General features: G+C 37.5%; 1 protein-coding gene across 1 annotated transcript in view; it reads right to left on the bottom strand.

Moving 5' to 3' along the window:
* Rbbp8 (RB binding protein 8, endonuclease) overlaps nt 1-24,952 on the bottom strand; it is an 85,301-nt gene that overhangs the window by 7,096 nt on the left and 53,253 nt on the right. The window contains exons 8-16 of the mRNA XM_005355757.3: nt 23,792-23,896; nt 21,460-21,557; nt 19,899-20,011; nt 17,854-18,745; nt 17,649-17,775; nt 13,969-14,057; nt 12,685-12,793; nt 9,062-9,202; nt 1,569-1,638 (exon numbers count right to left, since the gene is read on the bottom strand). Of these exons, the coding sequence (XP_005355814.1) occupies nt 1,569-1,638; nt 9,062-9,202; nt 12,685-12,793; nt 13,969-14,057; nt 17,649-17,775; nt 17,854-18,745; nt 19,899-20,011; nt 21,460-21,557; nt 23,792-23,896 (1,744 nt within the window). The remainder of the gene's footprint in view (nt 1-1,568; nt 1,639-9,061; nt 9,203-12,684; nt 12,794-13,968; nt 14,058-17,648; nt 17,776-17,853; nt 18,746-19,898; nt 20,012-21,459; nt 21,558-23,791; nt 23,897-24,952) is intronic.

Below are 24,952 nucleotides of genomic sequence, written 5' to 3'. Positions count from 1 at the left end.
TCCTCCTCTTCCTCCAAGATGTCCTCTCATTTCCAAATAACAGCTGTGGCATGCTCATGCCCTCCCCTAACAATACATAAATAAATGTAATTAAAAAGAATAACTTATGAAGTGACTCATTTTGAGAACTTCATAAAGAAAAAAAGCATAGTTTTTTAGAATAAGTATTAAGTCCTAAATTTACTTAATTATTTATTTTCATTTTTTGTGCATTGATGTTTTGCCCACATGTATTATCAGATCTCCTGGAGCTGGAGTTACTGACAGGTGTGAGCTGCCATGTAGGTGCTGGAAAGTGAACCTGGTCCTCTTGAAGAGCAGTCAGTGTTCTTAACTGCCGAGCTTTCTCTCCAGCCCCCCTAAATTTACTTAAAAAAAAAAAAAAGCCAAATAGACCATTAACTGAAAGTCACAGAATTTACAATCTTTGTGAAAAAAGCAGATAGTAGCAAAGTTCAAAATTAAGAAGCTGAAATTTTTGTTCCAAAGGTTCAAAAATCCTCAAAAATGAAGCATGGCACCCTCAGCTCATGACCTAAACTCTTTAACATGTGAAGGAGAACATAATTCAACAATTTCCAAAGTTCAAAATGAAATAGACTAAAAATAAGGAATCTGTTAAAATAAAGTAAACTATTTATTTCTACTGTTGAAAATGAAAGGTACTGGTAAAAACTTCCTTCTATGTACAATTTGTATTTTATCTCCCAGTCTCTCTGTTTATAAGTATGAAGTAAACGGCACTGCGTGTGTAGGTGTGGGTATATGCATGTTACCCATGAGGGCACATGTAGAAATCAAAGGCGGACATCAGGATGCCTTCAATCGCTCCCCCCACTTTTATTATTTCTCTGAGGATTTCATTCAATGTATTTTGATCATATCCAAGTGGCCCTCTTACTCAGTCAGCCTCCCTCATTTTTTGAGACAGGGTCTCCAACTGAACCCCTGGACCCCCGTCTCTCCTGGCCAGTGCTGGAGTAAATGATGTGCACACGGCACCTGGCTTTTTATCATCTTAGGTCCTTGTGCCTGTCAGGCAAAGACTGTTACCACTGGGCTATATTCCCACATTCCCTAACCCATAGTGATTTATTTATTTATTTATTTTTGAGGCAAAGTCTCACTGTGTAGGCCATACTGGTTGCAAATGTGAATTGTTCTGCCTGTCTCCCATTGCTGGTTTTAGAGAAGCGAGCCTGGTTCTAAATTATTCTTTTATCTTCTTCTTCTTCTTCTTTTTTTTTTTAAATATTTATTTATTTATTATGTATACAATATTCTGTCTTTGTGTATGCTGCAGGCCAGAAAGAGGGCACCAGATCCCATTATAGATGGTTGTGAGCCACCATGTGGTTACTGGGAATTGAACTCAGGACCTTTGGAAGAGCAGGCAATGCTCTTAACCTCTGAGCCATCTCTCCAGCCCCTTATCTTCTTCTTCTTTTTAAACTATGTAACTTTGGATGGCCTCCGTATCCTTGTAAATTATTTTATTTTAATCAAAGTAATCATTAAATATCTTACAGACTGGCAAAGTCAGCTCTACTGTACCTCTAAACACTTACCTCTCTTTATCTTTAAAATATGGCTCCACAAATGCTTTCTGCTTGACTCCCTCTTGTTTATCACCACGTACTGTAAACAAAACAAGAATGTCACAAGATGTAGAACTTGATGAGAAATAATAAGCTTGCCTAGGGAAAAAAAAAGCAACTATAGCATGCACCAAACTTCCCTTTATATTGATTTTCACATTTGAGTCCTGGGAGGCAATTCACTAAAATTTTATTTTATCTACATTAAAAGTGATGATTATCTTGTCTCAGAGACATTAAACTAAAAATTACATTTCAGGAAGTATTTAATTGATTGATTAATTTGGGTCCAGGCCTTACCATGCAGCCTCAAACTTTTTTTTTGTTTGTTTATTTATTTATTTATTTATTTTTTTATTGAGAAAAAAAAATTTCCGCCTCCTCCCAACCTCCCACTCCTCCTGCCCTCCCCCCACTCCTCTCCCCCTCCCTCTCAAGTCTGAAGAGCAGTCAGGGTTCCCTGCCCTGTGGAAAGTCCAAAGTCCTCCCCCCTCCATCCTGGTCTAGGAAGGTGAACATCCAAACTGGCTAGACCCCCACAAAGCCAGAACAAGAAATAGGATCAAAACCCAGTGCCATTGTCCTTGGCTTCTCAGCAACCGTCATTGTCCGCCATATTCAGAGAGTCTGGGTTTATCCCCTGCTTTTTCAGTCACAATCCAGCTGGCCTTGGTGAGCTCCCAATAGATCAGCCCCACTGTCTCCGTGGGTGGGTGCACCCCTCTTGGTCCTGACTTCCTTGCTCATCTTCTCCCTCCTGTTCCTCATTGGGACTTTGGGAGCTCAGTCCAGTGTTCCAGTGTGGGTCTCTGTCTCTATCTCCATCCATCGCCAGATGAAGGTTCCGTCCAGATGGGATTCCTCAGCAACTCAGCCTCAAACTTAAGAGATCCACCTATGTCTGTTTCCCAGTGCTGGGATTAAAAGTGCACACCACAACTTCTAGCACATGAAGTATTTAACTATCTAGATGTCTGCTGTTATTTGGCAGGAAATAATATTATAGTATATCTCACTTATTTGACCTATTAATTTGTATAATGCATCTTTAAGACAGGCTATGATTCAAAAAATAGAGATTAAAGATTTCATCAGAAAATTGATGATAAAACTGAAAAATATCCATCACTTCCAACTTTGCTGTTAGTACTTTGTTTCTCATGTGCAGGGATGTTCTCATATTTCTCTTCAACTCCCTCTCCCAACACCAATTTGAGTTTTTTCACCAAATAGCTTGTTTTAGAACTACATACTAAAAAATTTTACAATTTACTTTCTTACTTTTATTTTCCCAGCTTAGCAAACTGGAGGTTTATCTATGTTGTTTTGATGTATTTACTTATTGGTGGAAATGTAGACTGTCTTCATTTTTAAGCCATTCAAGATGGCACTATTATAAGTATACTTTTTGGTGCTACAATCCTAACCCTATAAAAATAAGCACAACTCTTTTGCATTTTTACTTTTCTTAGGGCATGCATTCATAACTGAGTCAAACGGCGGGATAGGTATATATTTAATTCTGTACAAAACTGATGAATTTATGAAACTGGTTTCTTTTCCTTACTTGTGTTAACTCCTGTCACCAACACACATGACACCCGGCACTCCTCCTCCTTCCCAGTATTTGGTTGTCAGTGTTTTTAATCACCCAGGGAATGTGAATTCAACACTTGATGCCCAAGAACACTGGATACTTGTTTCATATGCTTACTGGTTATTCAATTATCTTTTCATTCAAGAACTTCTAGCTGAAAACATAATGTAATCAATCTAATTTGTTTTTAAAATAAGGCCATCCTGGTGTTCTGTAGAAAATACAGGAGGCATGCACACGACAGGTGAAACAGCAATGCTTTAGATCAGGACAGAGAGAAACAGTAAAGTATGCCCTGGACAGTACCTCCAGGCTTCAGACGAGGCACAAAAGTGAGGTGAAAAATAAAGTCAAATATGACCCCTACTGCCCACTCCAACCTCTGGTTCCCAGGTTAAATCTCATCCTAGAACCAGCTTTGTGTGTCGTTCTAGATAAGGGAGAATCTACAGACAGCATCCACATGGTAGGCAAGCCATTATCACTACAGAAAATAATTCCTATCTACTTTTCATTAAGATTTTAATTTTTATTCTTCTGTGATTTATTCTGACATTGTTAGAAGTTGACTCTCATGGAGTTTTTTGGTATGACCTGTGTCTGTCACAAAACAATAATACTTACAAATTATGTGACAATAATTTATCAAAAATTATTTTGATTTTGATGGTAATAAAAAAATAAAGTATGTGGGGCTGGAGAGATGACTCAGAGGTTAAGAGCACTGATTGCTCTTCTAAAGGTCCTGAGTTCAATTTCCAGCAACTACATGGTGGCTCACAACCATCTATAATGATATATCTGGTGCCTTCTTCTGGCATGCAGGCATGCACACAGAACACTGTATATATATTAAATAAATCTTTAAAAAATGAACTATGTATGTAAAAACTGATTTCCCACATTTCTACTTTTAGCTACTGGGTAGATGGATACTGAAATAATAATTATAAATTATTATAATTATAATAAAATAATGAAACCTGGAGTGGCAGGGGAACACGAAAACTGAGGTAGAAAAAAATTTTTTTTTTTTTTTTTTTTTTCGAGACAGGGTTTCTCTGTGGCTTTGGAGCCTGTCCTGGAACTAGCTCTGTAGACCAGGCTGGTCTCGTACTCACAGAGATCCGCCTGCCTCTGCCTCCCGAGTGCTGGGATTAAAGGCGTGCGCCACCATTGCCCGGCTAGAAAAAAATTTTTACTGGGCAGTTGGTATGCACACCTTTAATCCTAGCACTTGGGAGGCAGAGGCAGGTGGATGTCTGAGTTTGAAGCTACACTGGTCTACAGAGCAAGTTCCAGAACAGCTAGGGCTACGCAGAGGAACTCTGTCATGAGAAACCAAAAAACAAAACAAAAGAAAAACAAATTCCTTAAAGAAAACCAAGAAAAAGCAATCAAATAGATGAAAGATATGCTTCAAAACTGAAAAGTGAAATAGAGGCAATTAAAAAAAATAACAACCCACAAAGTGAGGGAAATCTGGAAATGGAAAATCTGGGTAAACAATCAGGAACTACAGATGTAAGCATAATGAACAATCCATGAGATGGAAGAGAGAATCTCAGGCACTGAAGATATGATAGAGGAAATAGATTCATTGGTCAAAGAAAATGTTAAATCTAACAAATTCTTAACACAAAATATCCAGAAAATCTGGGACACCACGAAAAGGCCGAACCTAAGACTAATAGAAATTGAAGAAGTCCAGCTCAAAAGCACAGAAAATATACTCAAGAAAATCATAGAAGAAAACTTTCCCGACCTGAAAAAGGACATCCTATGAAAATACATGAAGCTTACAAGAACACCAAACAGACTGTATCAAAAGAGAAAGTCCCCTCACCACATAATAATCAAAACACTAAACATACAGAATAAAGAAAGAATATTATGAGCTAGAAAGTAAAAGGGCCAGGAAACATATAATGGCATACCTATCAGAATTATACTCAACTTCTCAATAGAAACAAGGAAAGCCAGAAGATCCTGGTTAGGTGTTATGCAAACATTGAGAGACCACAAATGCCAGCCTAGACTACTATATCCAGCAAAGCTTTCAATCAGCATAGATAGATACAGAAAACAAAATATTCCATGACAAAACCAGATTTAATCAATACCTATTCACAAATCTAGCCCTATAAAATGTACTAGAAGGAAAACGTCAACCCAAGAAAGTTAGCTATACCCACAAAAACACAGGCAATAGATAATCTCACACCAGCAAATCCCAAAGAAGAGAAACACACATCACCATCACCACCACCAAAAGAAAAAAAAAAGGAAATAACAATCACTGGTCATTAATATTCTTTAATATCAATGGACTCAATTCATCTATAAAGAGACACAGGCTAACAGACTGGATACAAAAACAAAATCCATCCTGCTGCATATAAGAAACACACCTCAACTACAAAGACAGACACTACCTCAAGAGTAAAGGGTTACCTAAGAAACAAGCTAGTGTAACTATTCTACTACCTAACAAAATAGACTTCAAACTAAAATTAGTCAAAAGAGATCACAGGAAAAATCCATTAAGATGAAGTCTAAATCCTGAAGTCTCAAACACAAGGGCAGCCACATTTGGAAGAGGAACATTACTAAAGCTTAAGTCACACATCAACACCCACACATTAACAGTGGGAGACTTCAACACCCCACTTGCACCACTGGACAGGTCTGCCAGACAGAAACTTAAGAGAGAAATAGAGAATCTAATAGATGTTATGACTCAAACGGGCTTAAGACATCTACAGAACATTTCACCCAAACACAAAAGAATATATCTTCTTAGCACATTATAGATCCTTCTCCAAAATTGATCACATACTCGGTAACAAAGTCTATCTCAATAAGTACAAAATAAATTGGGATAAATCCTTGTGTCATATTGGACCATCATGGCTTAAAGTCAGAATTCAACAACAATACTAACTACAGAAAGTTGACAAACTCACAGAAACTGAACAATGCCTAGCTGAATCACCCCTGGGTCAAGGAAGAAATAAAGAAATTAAAGACTTCCTAGAATTCAATGAAAATGAAGGCACAACATACCCAAACCTATTGGACACTATGAAAGTAGTGCCAAGAGGAAAGCTCATAGCACTAAGTGCCTACATAAGGAAGCTGGAAAAGTCTCACACTAGTAACTTATCAGCACATCTGAAAGCTCTAGATCAAAAAGAAGCAAACTCACCCAGGAGGACTAGATGGCAGGAAATAATTCAATTGAGGGCTGAAATCAATAAAATAGAAACAAAGAAAATAATACAAAGAATCAATGAAACAAAAAGTTGGTTCTTCCAGAAAATCAACAAGACAGACAAACCCTATCCAAACTAAGCAAAAGGCAGAGAGAGAATATCCAAAATCAGAAATGAAAACGGGGGCATAACTACAGACACTGAGGAAATCCAAAGAATCATTAGGTTATACTTCGAAAACCTGTATTCTACAAAATTGGAAAATCTAGAAGAAATGGACAATTTTCTAGATAGGTTCCACATATCAAAACTAAATAAGGACCAGATAAACAACTTAAATAGACCTAAGGAAACAGAAGCAGTCATCAAAAGTCTCCCAACCAAAAGAGGCCGGGGCTTTCAGCTCAGACTTCTACCAGAACTTCAAAGAAAAGCTAATACCTATATCCTTTAAATTGTTCCACACAATAGAAACAGAAGGAACATTACCACTTTTTACAAGGCTACAGTCATCCTGATACCCAAACCATACAAAGACACAACTAAGAAAGAGAATTACAGACCAATCTCCCTCATGAACATTGATGCAAAAATATTAAATAAAATACTCGCAAACCAAATCCAGGAACACATCAACCATAACCAAGTAGGCTTCATCCCAGAGATGCAGGGATGGTTCAACATACGAAAATCTTTCAATGAAATCCACCATATAAACAAACTGAAAGAAAAAACCCCAACATGATCATCTGAAAAAGTCTTCAACAAAATTCATGCTAAAGGTCTTGGAAAGAGCAGGGATATAAGGAACACACCTAAACATAATAAAGGCAATATACAGCAAACCAACAGCCAGCATCAAACTAAATGGAGAGAAACTCAAAGCAATCCTACTGAAATCAAGAACAAGACAATGCTTCTACTCTCTCCATCTCTATTCAATATAATAGTTCTAGCTAGAGCAATAAGACAACAAAGGAGATCAAGAGGCTACAAACTGGAAAGATTCACTTTCACTATTTGCCCATAATATGATAGTATATATAAGTGACTCCAAAAATTCCACCAGGAAACTCCTACAACTGTAAACACCTTCAGTAATGTAGCAAGATACAAGATTAACTTAAAAACAAAGAGTAGCTCTCCTATATACAGATGATAAACGGGCGAAAAAAGAAATCAGAGAAACATCACCCTTTACAACAGCCACAAATAACATAAAATATCACGGGTAACTTTAACCAAACAAACAAGTAGAACACCTGTATAACAATAACGTTAAATCTTTGAAAAAAGAAATCGAAGAAGACACCAGACAATGGAAAGATCTCCCATGCTCTTGACTAGGTAGGATTAACATAGCAAAAATGGCTATCTTTAAAAAAAAAATCTACAGATTTAATGTAATGCCCATCAAAAATACCAGAAAAATTCTTCACAGACCCCAAAAGAATACTCAACATCATATGGAAAAACAACAACAACAACAAAACAGGATAGCCAAAACAATCCTGTACAATAAAGGAACTTCTGGAGATATCATTTTACACCTGTAAGAATGGCCAAGATCAAAAACACTGATGACAGCTTATGCTGGAGAGGATGTGGAATAAGGGGAACATTCCTCCATTGCTTGTGGGAATGCAAACTTGAGCAGGCACTTTGGAAATCAGTATGGTGGCTTCTCAGAAAATTAGGAGAATCAATCTACCTCAAGACCCAGCAATACTGCTCAATCATAGCACAAGCACTCAATGTTCACAGCAGCATTACTCATAATAACCAGAACTAGAAACAACCTAGATGCCCCTCAACTGAAGATCGAATAAGGAAAATGTGGTACATTTACACAATGGAGTACTACTCAGAGGTAAAAAAGAATGACATCTTGAAATTTGCAGGAAAATGGATGGAACTACAAAAAACCATACTGAGTGAGGCAACCCAGACCCAGAAAGACAAATATACTATGTACTCACTCATAAGTGGCTTTTAGACATAAAGCAAAGAATAAACCAGTCGACAACCCCAGAAATCCTAGACAACAAAGACCTTAAGAGAGACATACATGGATCTGCCTAGGAAGGAGAAAAAGACAAGATCTGCTGAGTAAACTGGAAGCATGGGAGGCAGAGGGAGGGTGGAAGGGGTGAGGGGAGGAAGGAAAGGGAGTGGGGAAAATGTAAAGCTCAAGTAAAAACAAATTTAAAAAAGGTGCTCAGCAGAAGGTATAGTTAAACATTCTCAACTTCTTTTTTGGAATATTTCCTTAGTTTGAAATTATTTCAAGCAAAAAAGTAACTGGGAGAGACAGCTCAAGTTGTTAAGAACACTGGTTATTCTTCCAGAGGACCCAGTTTTGAGTCCCAGCACCAACTTGGTGGTCCACAACCTTCTGTAATTCTACTTCCAACAGATCCACTACTATAACCTGACATCAGAGGGCACAAAAATGCATACGTGGTACACAAACATATACACACAGACAAAGCACCCATACACATAAAATTTTAAAAAATATCTGAAAAAAATTTATGTAAGAAACATGAAACTTTTGTTAATATTTCTAATCAATCCTCTGTTAATTAGTTGATGACTTAAGTGAACTCAGTACAATGGTAAAGATATAATTAAAGAGAAAGCATATTTACTGTTTGGTTTCTTTGTGGCAGCAGACAATTCTTCCTCATCTGGTACCTGGGGAAAGTTATCTGTCAAACAGGAGTCATATTCTTCATGTGCTGTCTGATCAAACATTTCTTCCATGCTATCATTCATTTTTATGTCTCCATCTATAAAAAAGGTATTGATTGACTTAGCAGCTTTGGCCTTCTGTGAAGCCCAATGTGAAAATAGTAACAAAGAAAAAGTAATATAATACGGTCTATTCTGAACTAAGACGATTCTTACATGTGGACTGTAGGTTTCATCTTCAAGTGTTCTTTTAATAAATGAGCATAGTGAAGTGCTTATAGACAAGTGTGTAAAATGTGACTCTAAGACTGTTAGCTTATGACACCTTGTCAATAGAGAACCTCAATACATGTGATGGGAAGTTTAGAGATACTTAAAAAATACACAGCTATAATACAGACTTCAGATCCAATTGTAAAGAATGTTTTACTGAATACAGAGTGAGGTGGAGGCATCTATGGACATGCTAAAAAGATGATAGAATATTAGTTGCAAACTCTAATGTTAAAAAGAGCAGAATATTGTTATTCAAAGTGAGTAACATACTACAATATATGTAATTAAGAATTTAGAGATTTTTAAGTCGAGATTCTTTCCATGTAGCTTAATTCTTAGAAGGGGCACAAGTGGTAATAAACTAAGTCTGTTTATTTATAAAGGCCTTTTGCGGTGACTTCAAGTGTTATCCTATGGCGATAAAGCTAGCTTTTGTTACTGTCAAAAAACTGGATCTCTTACACATGTTGAAGACTTTCCCCTTCTATCAACTCACATATAACTCACAAAAATCAAAAAAATTCTAATCAAGAAAACTTTGAAAACTAGAAAATATACCATAATATATAATGAAAAATGCTAAATATAAAGAAATGTATAAACAGCAGATATTAAGCTCTGTATAAAATTTTACTTGATTTTTTATTTTTCTAACAAAGTAGCAAACAGCTATTCTTTTTTAAAAATCACTATTAGCACTTGGTAATTTAAAATGATGGAAACAATGAACTTACACCCCATCTACTACACCACAGTGCTGAATTCATCTTCACAAATTCCCTAAATGATTGTTTATAAATGTTTGTTATATTTAAAGGGGAATATGCTATAGATATGAATACTTTGCTTGGTATGGATCTTGGTCTATTGATACAAATTTAAGGTCAATTTTGTTATACTGTGTATATGTATTTCTGCTCTTGATTAAGGTATTGTGTTTGTGCAGCTCATTTAAAAATGTAACGAATAATTAAGAAATATTGGTTAGTATATAATCACCTATAATAGTCAAACTTATAGTAATGTTAGTTAGGTTTCTAGATATATAGAGATATAATACACCTATCTATCAGTTAGATACGTATTCTTCAAATCTTTCAAAGACTAACAGAATATGGCATTTAAATGTTTTAAGAACTTAGGTCTTTTCATGACAATGAGACACATGTTCCTGGCAGCACCAATCTATTTCAAGAGGATGATGGACATTGAAGAGGCTTCTTATGGAGTTTGTTAGCCATTCGGGCAAGAAACTGCTCTTGCCTGGACTGCTTGATATCATGCTATATGAACTGGACATGCAGGATCCCCAGAAAAATGACTGCTGAACTTGCCAGAAGATGAGAAAGTCTTTTGGGGTTTCTGTTTCATGAAAGAGTCTGCCAGACATTCTGCAGGACACAGAAGAAAGTGACTGACAATCTGTCCACATAGGTGCAACTATCTTTGAAATCTCCCGCTTTATGGGAAAGTCTGCCAGACACTATGGGCCTATAGGCTGAAGATGGGTACCCAATGTTACAGAAGACCTTTGGATGACTTTCCAGGCAGTGAGATGTCTCTGCCAATTCTAGAGTTTTGGAAGTTGCTTACAATGGAATTCTTGTTAACTTAGGTAATGTTATATCCTTCTGGAGTCTTTGATGGAGTTGAAGAATAGATATAGTTTTCCTTAGTTATGAAAAAAGATTAAGTAAATATAAATTTTTTAACTATAATTCTTGCTTGATACCTGTTTTGTTGTATGTAAATTTCCTATGTTAAAGTTAAAACCTTCTTTTTATTTAACAGAAATGGAGAGGTGATGTGGGATTCTCCTCTGTATGCTGTGAATATGTTTTATTACCATTTGTTAATAAAGAAGCTGCTTTAGGTCAATGGCTTAACAAATAGAGCTAGGTGAGAAAAGCAAACTGAATGCTGGGCACTCAGAGCAGGGCTGGGGAACAAATGAGGGAAAAGCCAGGTAGCTGCCACAGGAGACAGATGCTTCCACCAGAGCCCGCGGTAACTTTGCCCAGTAAACCACAGCCACGTGGTGATACACAGATTAACAGAAATAGGTTAACTTAAGATATAAGAGCTAGCTAGAAAGACACTTAAGCCATTGGCCAAACAGTATGGCAAATAATACAATTTCTGTGTGATTACTTTGGGTCAGGGCAGCAGGAAATGAACCAGTGCCTCCGCCAACACCTACCAACTAGTATTCATGGTAGTGGAAGGTAGTTTGCATGCTACAGAGGAGAAAGGTAATCATCAAACCTGCTACAAACCCAGTGACCTACAATGGTGACCTGCCTTCAAGATATCCCAGCATACACATTGTGGGAGGACCATCTATACTCTGACTGTGTGGAAGGCCCATTCCATGAGATGGAACCCATGTGTGACACTGCTAGGGTGGCCAAGAAACTCAACTGGCCATGGGCCTAGGCAAAAACCACATACTATTGTTTTACTAACATGACTGTTAACTACACTCTGCTATACCCGTGCCAGTATTGCCCACCCATTATCACAGAAGTTTCTTGCAGTAAATGGGAACTAATACAGAGTCCCACGTGGACAATGTGCAGAGAGGGAGAGACTTCAGAGCACCCAGTCCTAAATAAGATGCCCTCATCAAACGTCCCTCAGAGATCAGGGATCTGTGTGGAAGAGGAGGTGAAAAGACTGTAAGGGCCAGAGGTGATGGATGACTCCAAGGAAACAGTGAAGACCAGTGCACACATGAACCCAGACTGGCAGTATGCACAGGACCTGCGTGCACAGGTTCCAGTCAGACGGGGTCCCATCACTGAGAGGAGGAAGTGGACCAAGGCTCCTACACTTAACCAAGGAGCTAGTTGCAACTGATAACCACTTGCAGAGGAAAAACAGTTTTCTCTACTGGAATCTCATTGGTTATATTACCCACATTTTGGGGCAGCCCCCATGCCTGGCTATAGTTAGCCAACATAAAATGAACATAATGGTATTTTTTAAGATTTCTGTCTCACACAACTTTGGGAAATTTTTGTCTTATTGGTCTTTTGCTTGTATATTTTATGTTTTTGTGTTTATTTTTCCTTTTGATTTTTCTAGAGAAAGAAAGAAGGCATGGAGTTGAGTGAGTAGAGAAGATCTGAAATGAGCTGGGGGAGAAGGAAAATGTGACTAGAACATATTGTATGAAAATTTGTTTTCAATAAGAAAAAGTCCCAAAATCCAGATTACAAACTTACTGCACTTATCACTATGATACAACTATACATTTCATTTCACATCTGATTAAAGTAAATGAAACCAAAGTAAATCTTACTTGGACTTTTTTCTTTTGGCTCTTGTTTCTTCATTTTTAAAAGCACGGTTTCACTGACCAATGTACAGTCCATGTCCACCGTTTCTCCTAATCGTGAGTGACTGCTATCCTAAATAAACATATTAAAAACACAAAAATTTAACAATTATTCCTTCATAGTCTTATATCTGCGCTTCTGACCACAAAAAAGGTTAAAAACTCTCAACAAACTTTAGCTACATGCTACTTTAATAAACTACCTAATTTCTTAATGTGCCACCAAGTAGGAGAATTTCACTAACTATATGGAACTTGAACACAAAGCAAAATCATATTTCCAGTACAAATTAAACAAAATAAAACAAAACACCATAGCTGGGTGTAGTGACGTGTGCCTTTAATCCTAGCACTCAGGAGGCAGAGATAGGTGGATCTCTGAGTGTTCAAGGTCAACCTGGTCTACAGAGCTAGTTCCAGGACAGTCACAGCTACATAGTGAGATCCTTTCTCGAACATTCATATATAAACACAAAAATGTTACTTTAAAAAAAAAAAGTAAACTGGGGAAAAAATGTCTTGACAGCATTCCTTCTTTTTTTAAAGCTAATTAAGGTGGCTAGAGAGATGATGGCCTGGTGGTTAACTCGTTGCTTTTGTAGAGGACCCAGATTCAGTTCCTAGAACTCATATGGTGACTCCCAACCAATTGTTACTCCAACTCCAGGGGATTTGACACCATTTCTGACCTCTGCAGGTAATTTCAGGCAGATGGGGTACACAAACACACACGTAGGCAAAACTCATATGCATAATAAATATAAAAAATAAAAACATTAAAGCTAATCAAGACACATGATGGAATTATTAGCATGGTGATACACATATATGATCCCAGCATGTGTAGGACTGAGGCAAGAGGAGAGTAAATTTGAGACCAACCTGGGTTGTATAATAAGATCCTATCTAAACAACTAAGAACATAGGATAAAGGTAAAATCACTTGAAATATGTAACTATAATTCTTTGCTATTTAATAAATACAGCTACTGTCTCAGGAGGTAAACAAACAAGTCTGATAACCTGGGTTTGATCCCCAGGACTCACATGGTAGATGAAGAGGACCAGATCCTGAGGGCTGTGCTCTGACCTCTGCATATATGATATAAAATTCACAGGGTGTGCAGTACTGTACATATGCACACACACACACAATAAGGAACTGTGTAAAACAGTATTCCAAGGAGAGGAGACTGCTAACTCACTAGAGTAAGACACAAATGGGCTTTAGTTCATTTTCTATCATACCTTTGTATCTATTACAGTAACATCCATTTTATACTGAGAAAGGTCTGCTCCGGGATCAACACTCCACTGGATATTTTCAAAAGACACATCTTAGAAAAAGAGGACAGGCACAAATTAAAAACCCAATTTGAAAATCTGTTTCATTTTAAAATGTCAGGAATGCACAGAACAGAAATATTAACGTTCCTGCAGCACTTACTCAGAAACGAACGTCCCGGGGAGCTGAAGAATAAATACCTCACTAGGTGAAAGCAGAGGACTTGGGTTTGGTTCTTGGCATCTACATAGCGGCTCCTAACTGTCCATAACTCCAGTTCCAGGGACCTGATACCCCTGACCTCTGCAGGCATGAGCCACATACACGGTACAAATATACATACAGGAAAATCATTCATATACATAAAAATTTTAAAATGTTGGGGGACTGGAGAGATGGCTCAGAGGTTAAGAGCACTGATTGCTCTTCCAGAGGTCCTGAGTTCAATTCCCAGCAGCCACATGGTGACTCACAACCATCTGTAATGAGATCTGGTGCCCTCTTCTGGCCTGCAGTATACATGCAAGCAAAACACTATATACATAATTAATAAATAAATCTTTAAAAACATTTAAAGCTTAAAAAAAAAAAAATTCAAAGTGGCCAAAGAATTTCACAAGACAGTTCAAATGGCCAATAAACATTATGAAAAAGTTATCAATATAATGAACAACCAGAAAAATGAAAGACAAAAATGAGATATTCACAGACTAAGATGGCTAGACTCAAACTGTGTACATGTGTATATATATTTTTGGAAATCCTGAAACCGTTATACAATCACAGTGTTAATGTGAAATGGCATAGCTGCTTTGGGAAACAGAAAGTCTCTTAAAAGGCTAATAGCTGATACAAGGTCCAGCAATTTTAGTCCCAGGTAAATTGAGAAAAAGAAACACCTATTTCCAGAAAAATCTGTACACAAATGTTCATAGCAGTATTATTCATAAAGGTAACAATGACAGCAAATTTGTACTGACTGATGAAAACATGACTGTATATAATGAAATCTGACTCAGCAGTAGATAGTGATGGAATGTTGACACATACACAAAGCTGGGAACTGACAACACCAGGTCAGTGTGGAGATGGCTCAGCAGGTAAAGGTGCTTGCCATGCAAACATGATGAAATGAGTTTGAACTTTGGAACCCATGTGAAAGTTCGAAGAGAGAACCGACTGCACGGAGTTGTCCTCTGACCTACACATATTGTGACACGTTCGTTCACATTCAGAAACACATCAAAAATGCAACAATAATAGTAAAGTCAAAGGGAAACATTATGTCAAGGGAAAGAAGTTACAAGATTTCATACTAAATAGGTCTCTATCCACATAAAACATCTACGATATTTCAATCTACAGAGATAAAAATTAGAGCATTGATAACCAGAATTGGGAAGGATGGAAAGGCTTGGGAGATGGATAAACTTAGATTGTACAGAGAGCTGTACAATTCTTTAAGAATACCAAAACCACTGGACTGAACACAATGGACATGATAAGTGATTTGTATTTCACTAAAGTAATTGTTTAAAAGGTAGAATTGTAAAATTGTTTGAATTTTGAGTGTATTATATGTAGATATAACATATGACAACTACAAACTGTAGTTTAAGAACATGAAACAACAGTTGGGTGGTGGTGTATGTCTTTAATCCCAGCACTGGGAGGCAGAGGCAGGTGGATCAGTGAGTTCGAGGTCAGCCTGGTCTACAAAGTGAGTTCCAGGACAGCCAGGGCTACACAGAGAAATCCTGTCTCGACCTCCCCCCCCCCCCCCCCCCGTGGAGCAAAATACTAACTGCAAACAGACTGTGGAAAGTTAATAGGTATAGTGTGATTCCTAGAGGAATAATGAAATGAAAAATAAACACAAAAAGCTAAAAATCAGAAATGACAGAAAAAACAAACAAAAATTAAAACCAAACTCTTTTTCCACTTAGGGACTGAAACCTGTGTAAGAAGAACAACTAAATCATGTGCTTCAGGGGAAAATGGAAATAAGTCAATTATAAAAGAATAAAAACTTGACTGATGAAAACAAGAAAAACACTGCATATGAAGCACAGCAGTGATGAGGGGCTGGAAACAAAGGGCATTTAGACGGATGAGGGGAACTGGGCTTGGGAGACTTCTCAGAAGTGAAAGTGCTGGCTGCGCAAGGACGAGCCTTTAAATGTAAAAAGATGATAGGTGTGGTGAAGACAGAGGGCTGATAAATCCCTGGGGCTTGCGGGCAGGCCCAGGCGTTGTTCCAGGCCAATGAGAGACCACCTAAAAATAAGGTGGACAGCATCTAAGTAGCAATATACCAGGCATACATCCACCTACATGTGTTCCTATACAGATGTGCACATGCATGTATATACACACACAAGCAAGTACAAATTTAAACAAGAAGCTAAAAACCTATTAAATTTGCGTATGTCTAAGCTTATAGACAAACATTTCAATGCAAAACAAAAAAGACAGTAGCTAAGCATCAAAGGGTGAAGAACAAGTTTTGAATGATTAAGTATTTATTCATACCATTAATATCACTACTTCTATTACTACTACTACTATACTATTACTGCTGCTACTGATGTTGCTGCTGCTGCTTTTTAAGACAGGATTTCTTTGTGCAACAGCTCTGGCTATCCTGGAACTCACAGAGATCCACCTGCTTCTGCCTTCTGAGTGTGTGCACTCTCTTCACTTCCTGCTCGGCTGGCGACTAGACTCCCTTCCTGGTTGTGCAGAGGGCTGACGGTGATCTGTAAGTTTTTTCCCCTTTAAATAAATACTACCCTATTAATCATAATTCCAAACTGCTGTGGCATTGTTTGTGACTTACGCCTTCACAGGTTGACTGCAAAACAGGATATCTATAAAGATAGGAACAGGATGACTATTGCCAAACATCCATGCTGAGAGAGGAAACCATTCATGCCCCCCCCCCTCATTCCGACAACCACGCTTTTGCTTCTGTAAACTGGCTTTTTGCTGACAACCCGCCTCATTCCGATCGACTGATAATCACGCTTTTGCTTCTGTAAACTTGCTTTTTGCTCTTCCCTATAAAAAGCTCGCCCTCCAGTTGGCAAGTGTGCAAGTCCCCTGAAAGACTTTGCTGCCCGCAGGTACCTGTGTTTACTCAATAAACCTCTTGCTAATTGCATCCTGTGGCCTGGTCTCGGAGTGTCCTGGTTCTGGGGTCTTCATAGGAGAAAAAGGTCCTCTCTGAGGGTCTTTCAGAAGTAATGAATTAACTGCATTAAGTAAATCCACAAAGCCATCTAAAAATACTTATAAAGTATAACAGCAGGGCTGGAGAGATGGCTCAGAGGTTAAGAGCATTGCCTGCTCTTCCAAAGGTCCTGAGTTCGATTCCCAGCAACCACATGGTGGCTCACAACCATCTGTAATGAGGTCTGGTGCCCTCTTCTGGCCTGTAGTCATACACTCAGACAAAATATTGTATACATAATAAATAAACATTTTTTAAAAAAAAGTATAACAGCAGAAAATCAAAGGCAAAATGAAAGCAGTGAGAATGATGCTATATGCAGGAAAAAATAAGATCTCTTTTCCCCCAAATTTTAAGAAAGTAAATGTCACACAGTTAGAAAGAGGAAGAGCCTGTTTACAATGCACATACCTTGGTTGTTTGGCAGAGACTTTGTTTTAGCAACTCTACAGGGATTTAACTGAAGAACTGATGCAAGCTCACATCCTCCATGGACCGATCTGCTTTTTACTTTTGTTGGCACAAGAGAAGCAGTACCCTAAACAAAAATGATTATTAGCACCTAAATGAAATTACAAACAATTTTAATCAAAATGGATGAACACAGAACACAAACCTTCACATCACTAAAAAAATTCTCTGTCTCCAAACTTTCTTGTGAACACGGAGGGGTTTTGAAGACAGGCTTTTCCTCTTTTATCTGCAGGGCTGTTTTATGGTCTGGAGAGCCTTTACTAGAGGCCTGGAGGATACACCGCTGCTGTAAACAGGATGCCTCTGAAGAATCTCTAGCTAATATGCAGGCCCCACTCAAGGCTTTACGACCTGAAGAAGAGCCCTTTGGAATGGGCTTCAAAGCCTCATAAATAGTCACTTGTTTAAACTTGTTTTTACAAGTCTCATTTCCATGGCTCTTCTCTTGACGTTGGGTAGCTGCAAACCGATCTGACAAGTCCAGGGGTTTATCCATCACATGGTCTCCATTCATGAAGAACTGATTCTCCATTGGAAAAGGAAGAGTATTTTCCTTATCAAAACAGGTCGGGGGACAGTTTACTACATGTTCACTCTCCTCCTCAGTCTTCTTTCTTTTGGATGCTTTGCCGCCCAGTGATTTCAAAGGCACCACATATTTATCAGTAATAACATCTTTAATATGATCTGTACTGCTCTGCTCATCTACAGATTCACTTACATTTTTATTCATAAGTATCTGCTTATTAGGAAATGATTGGCTAATGACCTTATTCACTTCAGACCCCAGACTATGAGGTGTGAGAAGAGCACTGTCCTCAGATTTTGATCTAGCTTTCTCTGACTTAGAGGCAGAAATGTTACTAAAGGGAGCAGTCTTCAGAAGGTTTCTTTTCCCAATGTCCAAAAGAGAAGGGGAAAAACTTGTATTCAAACCCAAATGAGTTTTCACAGTAGAGGTAGCTCCAAATACAGGAGATGAGACCCGAGTAGTAAATTCTTGGGGAGGTGTCTTTGAAGTAGAGTCTGAAAATCTAAATAAATAAAGAATGATATAAGATTTTTTTTAAAACTGCAAAGCAGGAAAAAAATTAAAAGACCAGTATACTAGGAAAACATTTCTTAAAACAGAACAGTAAAGCACTCTCTACCTACTAGAGGGAGATGATTAAAAAAAATTTAAGAAACAATATTGGTTTCACATCATTTGACAGAATGAAATCCTCTGAGGACTCAAAAGTCTTTTGCTATTATTAAATCGTATGAGTAATTCCAGGGAGAGAAAAATTCCTAAACTACAGAACTGAATACAGAGCTCGGTAAGTGCTCTCATCAGCTATATGATCTTAAACAAGATAGTTAACCTTATAGAGCCATATTTTTGTTATCTGTTTAAAGAAAATAGAAACGGTAATAAAACTCACTTGACAAGTTATTATCATGATAAACTCAAAGTAACTGAGGTATCTTTACAAAAAAATTCAAGCAAATTCAAGGCTTGGTGGTGGCGCAAGCCTTTAATCCCAGCACTCAGAGGCTGAGGCATGCAGATCTTTGTTAGTTCAAGGTCAGCCTGCTCACCGATCAAATTCCAGAAAAGCCAGGGCTGCATAGAGAAATCCTGTCTTGAAAAACCAACTAACCAACCAAACAAACAAAACAAAAAAAAAATCAAAACCAAAACACTAAAAAAACAAGCAAAATGCTTTATCAACATAGATATTGTTAGTTAAATATTACAAAATTAGAGAAAAACAAAAACAAAAAAATGGGCTGGAAATATGGCTCAGTGGGTTAAAAGCACCAAAAACTCTTGCAGAGGGTCCAGGGTGAGTTCCCAGAACCAAATGGCAATTCACAACCACCTATGACTCCAGTTCTAGGGATCTGACACTCTCTTCTGATCACTGTTACTTCCAGGGAACACGTAGCACACACATTCATAAAGGTTTACACAAACATAATATGCATCTTTCACACCACTTAGTGTTTGGAGACACAAAGTAATGACTATGTCTTTAATAAGATAAAGCAAGACTGGGAGCTCTTAATGCTGCCTGATGAATAATATCTGAAGCCACTTGGGGGGGAGGCACATGGAGTATTGCTGAAATTCAGCCTTAAAGGGTTTATGGAACTACATTAAAAACAAAACAAAACAAACAAACACTATATGCTCCAAATTACCTTAAACTATCTTCACTACTTCCTGCAGATTCTCCTGAAGGCTGTTTTTTGTGATCTCCTTCAAGACAGTGGTAGAGCTCACCCCCAAGAGGGCTTGCAGGACCTTGGGGTTCCTTCAATAGAAAAATATGCTTAAAGTTGATAAATACTTCAATGAAATAAATCTCAAAAGTACATGAAGTAAAAGAAAGCAGAGTAAAGAGATAATTAAACAGAGGAGTTGTATTGTAAATGTATAAAATATCCTTATACTGTAGACTTTATTTTTAATAAACCTTTAAGAGTCATTTATTTATTACGTATACAGTGCTCTGCCTGCATGTATCCCTGCAGGACAGAAGGGCACCAGACCTCATTGTGAGTCACCATGTAGTTGCTGGAAACTGAGTTCAGGTCCTCTGGAAGAGCCTGTGCTCTTAACTGCTGAGCCATCTCCTATACTGTAGACTTTAACTAATTTTGTTATCTAAACTTTATAACAATAAAAAATACAAAAAGATACTACCATTATTTTAATACTTTACATAAGTATAATTTACAACTGCATAGAACTATTTCAATATCAAAATACATTAAGATGAAGGGTAGAAAACACAGGTGAATTTAAAAGAATCCTTTAAAGGGAATTCTTAAGATTTATGTACATACAAGTCAATCAGGAATTATTAAAACACAAGGTCAGTAGATCTGAGATTCTGTTCCTATAACACATGCAAGAATAATAAAGATGTTGCTGACCTGTGAAACAGACTATATGAAAAGTCCTTTGATATCTTCTCCTTTAATATATAGTTGATACTTGAACTTGGTAGATTTATGGAGGATAGTAAGGAACTAGAACTATTAAATACATTTAAATGTTCAGAAGCTAAGTTACCACTGTCACTTTAGGATAAATTGGAAAAGGTTAGAACATATGTAAAGAAAAAAACCAACTCGAGTTTTCGAAATTCAAGAGTGAAACAATTTTCTAAGAGCACTCACATATTCACTGGCAAGAGCAAAGGAGGACTGTTCTAAAACTGTCATTTGCTTGTTTTTGTAGAACTAGCAATCAGACTTGGGGCCCTGACAAGTGCTCTGCCACTAAGCTAAATTAAATCCTCAGTCCTTAAAATTCTATCAAAATGGAACTTAACCCAGTATTTGTGAAGCCCTGGGTTCTAATACCCAGTACTACAAAGAGACTAAAACTCTACAGTTTTGGGCTAGAGAAACGGCTTAGTGGTTAAGAACACCCTTTTTTAGAGGACTAGAATTTGATTCCCAGCACTCAAATCAGGCAGCTCACAACAGAAGAGGAGTGGATGGGGAGGTGGGGGTAGGGGTGGGTAGGGAACAGGAAGAGATAATGGAAGGGAAACTGTAGTCTTTATGTAAAAAAATGAAAAAAAGTTAATTAAATAAAATTAAAAATGTTTTGTCCTCCTGCTCATTCTCATAGTCCCTCTTTTTCTTCCTCTTCAGCATATTCTACTAGCCTGTTTAATTCTTAAAGGTAGATCCAAGTAGACATATCAGTTATTAATAATTTATATAATCAAACTAAGTGATTACTTACAGACTCTTCTTGAGCATTGAGTCCAAGTGTTTCAGCGACAACAGTGTCTAGATTGAAAGCTGACTCATCAGTGGGGTAACTGCTCCTTCCACACATTCCTAAAGAAGAACAAAGAATGCTCACTACACAATTTTAGAGAAGAGATATACTGAAAAAAAAAAAGATTAGGAGAAGAATCAAGGTATTAACAACAACAACAACAAAAAAAGATTAGCAAAAGCAAACAAGCAATCAAGCAAACAAAGAAACCAAGATACCATTTTTAAGATGGCAGTGAACAAATTTTAAACTCTGTTCAAAAGGTCCAAAATATTTTCTATAAACACCTATGGGTTACAGGTATTTTAGCACAAGCATGTTATATGTTTTCTTCTCAAGGAGCTTAGTGATTACACTTGAAAGGTGAAAACAGAATTTCTGTTTTCTAAGAGGAAAAAAAAGAATTTGCAAAAGAATGTAAAAAAATATAACAAAGTTTTAAATACAAGCCCTTAAATCTCCCTTGGGAAGTTAAGACAACTGATGCCTAAAGTGGCCCCTAAAAGTAAAGGGAAGTTTGGCCACTTAACAAGATTGGGAAAACAGAAATAAAGTTTTAGGTATCTTTAAGGATACAGATATATTAAAGAAAAACCCTGCTGTTCAGAGGACTACATGTGATTTAATAGCCAGGAACTGAATTGTAGCCAGGAAGATGAAAGTAGAAGGATGTGAGCCCAAACCTGTGAATTAGGGATCAAATTATGCTTCAGAACTCAAAATTTCAGCCGGGCGGTGGTGGCGCCCGCCTTTAATTCCAGTACTTGGGAGGCAGAGGCAGGTGGATCTCTGTGAGTTCGAGGCCAGCCTGGTCTACAAGAGCTAGTGCCAGGACAGGCTCCAAAGCCACAGAGAAACCCTGTCTCGAAAAACCAAAAAAGAACTCAGAATTTCTCTTGTAAACAAGGAAAAGATCCATATTTTGACAGTCCAGATGTAAATACTCAGGTAAAAAGGGTAATTCTGACTATGACAGACTCATGGCCAAGAAGAAAACTCTGACAGGAGAATGAAGCAATGTACTTAAAACAGTTCCGATGATGCTGGTGGCTAAAATCAGTACAGAGATCCCATAAACACACACGGAGACCGTACAAATCAGTACAGAGATCCCATAAACACACATGGAGACAGCACAAATCAGTACAGAGATCCCATAAACACACATGGAGACCATACAAATCAGTACAGAGATCCCATAAACACACACAGAGACCATACAAATCAGTACAGAGATCTCATAAGCACACATGGAGACCGTACAAATCAGTACAGAGATCTCATAAACATATAGAGAGACAGCACAAATCAGTAAAATTTGGAGGATGTTTAGAAATGGGACCCTGGTACCCCATGGCAAGTAGCTCCTTGACTGTACACTGGTGCAAAGGTCCCTTTCAGAGGCAAGTTCTGTGCAGTTCCAATCTCTCTATTTCTGCAGAAGCAAGTAGTTCTCCACCTCTCTTCTGCCTCCTCTTTGCCTCTGTTTCTCTCTCTTTGTGACTCTCTCTTCCCTCCTTTCTCTCCACACTCCCTATAGCCTCTTTTCAACTCCACACTCAAGCTCTCTCTGCACAGTGTTCTATCACCCATTGTGATTCTCACCCAACTGCCAAGGTCCCAACTCACACCATATCTTAATTCTTAAAAACGGTGCTGAAAACTCAGCAGCTCTCCCTTGCAACTGAGGAGTGCTGGGGATCCTGGAACCCTTCTATCTGGTCACTTTTCCCACTCAGAATCACTGGAATTCTAGACCTAACAGGGGCAAAATCAGCAGTAACAGTACGCCCTTGACTTTGCCTGACATCATTTTGTTTTCCTTCTCCCATCACCAGACTGAATGCTCTAAAACAGCAAAGGCTTTGTTTAGTGCCTGACAAAGAAGACTCTTAAATACTTAATGGAGGAAGGAATGAATAAATCAAAATAAAGTCTTTTTACTTAAATTGTTAGAACTTTGTATTAGATTCGATAGTAACATGAATTAATACTAGCATAACATTACTTTTTTAAACAAAGCTTTAAAGTCGGACAGTGGTGGCACACACCTTTAATCCTAGCACCCAGGAGGAAGAGGCAGATGGATCTCTGAGTTTGAGGCCAACCTGGTCTACATAGCAGGTTCAGGATAACCAAGAGTACACAGAGAAACCCTGTCTCAAACAAACAAACAAAATCAAAACAACAACAACCCTCCCATACCTTTAAAATACTGCCTAATTCTGACTGTTGGTCATTTTTGCCTACCAACAACCACAGTTTTAAACTTAGAACCTCAGTATCTACTTACTAGACAGGGGTGAGTGACTTTGATTGCAAGTGTCAGCTACTAGAATTTCATGTTCCTCAGAGTTATGTGGTGCAGGAGCTAAAGCCTTGGAAATTTTTCTTAATTCTGAGAGAAAAAAAAAAAGAAAGAAAGTTACATAATAAACAATGAAAAAGATATTATCAAGCTTTATTCTGATAAGTCAATATAAATTTGCCTTTAATGCATTACAACCATTATTTTATTGACACAATCCTCACAAGTCTTACGTCTCACTGAGAAACAAAGCGCAGGCTAGGATAGTGGGAGAGAGGGACTGGGACTAGTTAGCTTCTTCTGACCGAAGTCACCTAGGGAGTGACAGTTCAGACACTTTCCTTCTATGGGATAAAGCACTATGTTTACTAGGTAGTGACAGTTTACTAGGGAGTGACAGTTCAGACACTTCCCTTCTATGGGATAAAGCACTACGTTTACTAGGTAGTGACAGTTTACTAGGGAGTGACAGTTCAGACACTTCCCTTCTATGGGATAAAGCACTACGTTTACTGAAAATGTTATTGGGTCATCTTTCTTTACAATCTGTCCTGAAAGGAAACTCTAAGGTGTGCTTTATTGGAAATACTTTTACTGCTTAAGGACTTAGTTCAAAGACAAAAGAACAAGGTAAAGGAATGGAACTGTACTTTAATTATAACTTGAAAACTAAAAAGTGTTAAAAACTGTTAAGATAAGTAAATATGATAAAGAGAATAACACTAATTAAGTCATTAAATTATTTCTTATTCTTATTTTCTAAGTTAAAAAAAAAGAAGAGTAAGATTAAAACTAGGTTTTAAAGTATTTATGTTATACGTCTGTTTTCTACAATTAGGAAATTAAGACAGAAGACTTACGGATACAAATGACTACTAATAAAATCATTGCAGCTGTTTTCTATACATTCAAATGAATAGATCATGGTTCATATTCTGCCCAAACTTAAAGATCAATAAATGCTCACTTAAGACACAGGGTCTTATATTTTAACTCCAATTAGATGAAGGATTTAAAAACATTTCTTTTGTTTTCCACTAGATGGTGATGAAAACTCACAATTGGAAGAAACTGCCAAGTCTTATATTTTTCAAATAAAGATGGAACCAATTTTTTTTAGAATTTTAATTTCTATTAAAAATTTTC

The sequence above is a fragment of the Microtus ochrogaster genome, chromosome 18, assembly GCF_000317375.1.
Source record: "Microtus ochrogaster isolate Prairie Vole_2 chromosome 18, MicOch1.0, whole genome shotgun sequence".
NCBI classification, from domain to species: Eukaryota; Metazoa; Chordata; class Mammalia; order Rodentia; family Cricetidae; genus Microtus; species Microtus ochrogaster.
This window is presented reverse-complemented; position numbering and strand designations above follow the sequence as displayed.